General features: G+C 58.5%; 1 protein-coding gene across 1 annotated transcript in view; it reads left to right on the top strand.

Annotated features, from left to right (window-relative positions):
* The first annotated feature begins 792 nt into the window (after positions 1-792).
* The window catches only part of NDUFS2 (NADH:ubiquinone oxidoreductase core subunit S2), a 7,579-nt gene continuing 6,752 nt past the window's right edge, over positions 793-1,619 (top strand). The window contains exons 1-2 of the mRNA XM_017840125.1: positions 793-977; positions 1,129-1,243. Of these exons, the coding sequence (XP_017695614.1) occupies positions 793-977; positions 1,129-1,243 (300 nt within the window). The remainder of the gene's footprint in view (positions 978-1,128; positions 1,244-1,619) is intronic.

Here is a 1,619-nt window from a genome sequence, read left to right as displayed (position 1 = left end):
GATTGGAAACAGGGATTGGAAACAGGGATAACAGGAATTGGACACAGAGATTGGATACAGGGATTGGAAACAGGGATAATGGGGATTGAAAACAGGGATAGCAGGGGTTGGACACAGGGATAATAGGAACTGGAAACAGGGATAACAGGAACTGGAAACAGGGATAACAGGGATTGGAAACAGGGATTGGAAACAGGGATAACAGGAATTGGACACAGAGATTGGATACAGGGATTGGAAACAGGGATAATGGGGATTGAAAACAGGGATAGCAGGGGTTGGACACAGGGATTGGGAACAGGGATTGGACACAGGGATTACAAACAGGGATAGCAGGGATTGGTCACAGGGATAACGGGGATTGGACACAGGGATGGGACACAGGGATCACAGGGATCAGGTTCAGGGATCACAGGGATCTCAGGGATCGTGGGATCCTCCCTCTGGATGAGCACAGAGCTGCTGCGATGTTGGGGAGTTGACTCCTCTCCAGTGTGATGCCGCTGGAATTGCGGATATTCCTGGAAAAATAAAAGGTTGCATTCGCTGTCTGGAAATATCTGACATCTGGGTGTGAATATTTAGATAAAATCCCCCAAAAAATCCAACAGTTGGATGTGAATATTTGGAGATAATCTCAAAGTATCCAATAAGTGGATGTGAATACTTGGAGATATCACAAAAAAATCCAATATTTAGATGTGAATATTTGGAGATTCTGCGATTCTGGGGCTTCCTCCTGCCCACACCCAACATGGCGTCTCCCTCAGGCTTCCCCTGCCCACACCCAACATGGCGTCTTTTAACATGGCTTCCCCTGCCCACACCCAACATGGCGTCTCCCGCCGCTTCTGCCCTTCCCCGCCGCGCATGCGCAGCGCCAAGGGCACGATGGCGGCGCTGCGGGCGCTGTGGCGGCTCCGCGGCCCCGCGGGGCTGAGGGCGGTGGGACCCCGCCTGGGCCCGGCCCCTGCCCGGTGAGACCCGGGAGACACCGGGGAGGGCAGAGCGGGGGGCTGCGAGGGGCTGGGGGGGGATCGGCCGTGGTGGTCCCTCTGGGGTGGTCCCTCTCCCCTCATGACAGTCCTTGTCCCCCCCCTCACGGCCCCCGTGTGTCCCCCCCCGTAGGTCGCGGCAATGGCAGCCCGACGTGGAGTGGGCGCAGCAATTCGCCGGCGCCGTCATGTACCCGAGCAAGGAGACCGAGAAGTGGGTCCCGCCGCCCTGGAACGGTGAGGGGAGAGCGGGGAGGGAGGGGGGAGCCTGAGGGGGTCCCCAGGCCTTTGGAAGGGGGGGGCGTTGGGGAGGGAGGTCAAGGCCTTGAGGGGGTATCGGGTGAACTAAGGGTGCCCTGAGGCTTTTGGGGGGACCCCTGGAGGGGTTCTGAGGTTCTTGGGTGGGTGGGTGGGACATGGAAGGGTTCTGAGGCTTTGTGAGGGGGGGCCCTGAGGAGGAAGGTCAAGGCTTTAGGGGGGATTCCAGGTGCCCTGGGGGGGAGTCAAGGCTCTTGGGGAGGCCCTGGAGGGGTCCCCAGACCTTTGAGGGGGGACATGGAGGCATTGGGGGGGAGGTCAAGGCCTTGGGGGGGTGTCAAGTGAACCTAAGGGTGTCCTAAAATC

The sequence above is a fragment of the Lepidothrix coronata genome, unplaced genomic scaffold, assembly GCF_001604755.1.
Source record: "Lepidothrix coronata isolate B3197 unplaced genomic scaffold, Lepidothrix_coronata-1.0 Scaffold911, whole genome shotgun sequence".
Lineage (NCBI taxonomy): Eukaryota > Metazoa > Chordata > Aves > Passeriformes > Pipridae > Lepidothrix > Lepidothrix coronata.
Note: the sequence above shows the minus strand (reverse complement) of the source record. Positions and strands in the feature narration are given on the sequence as shown.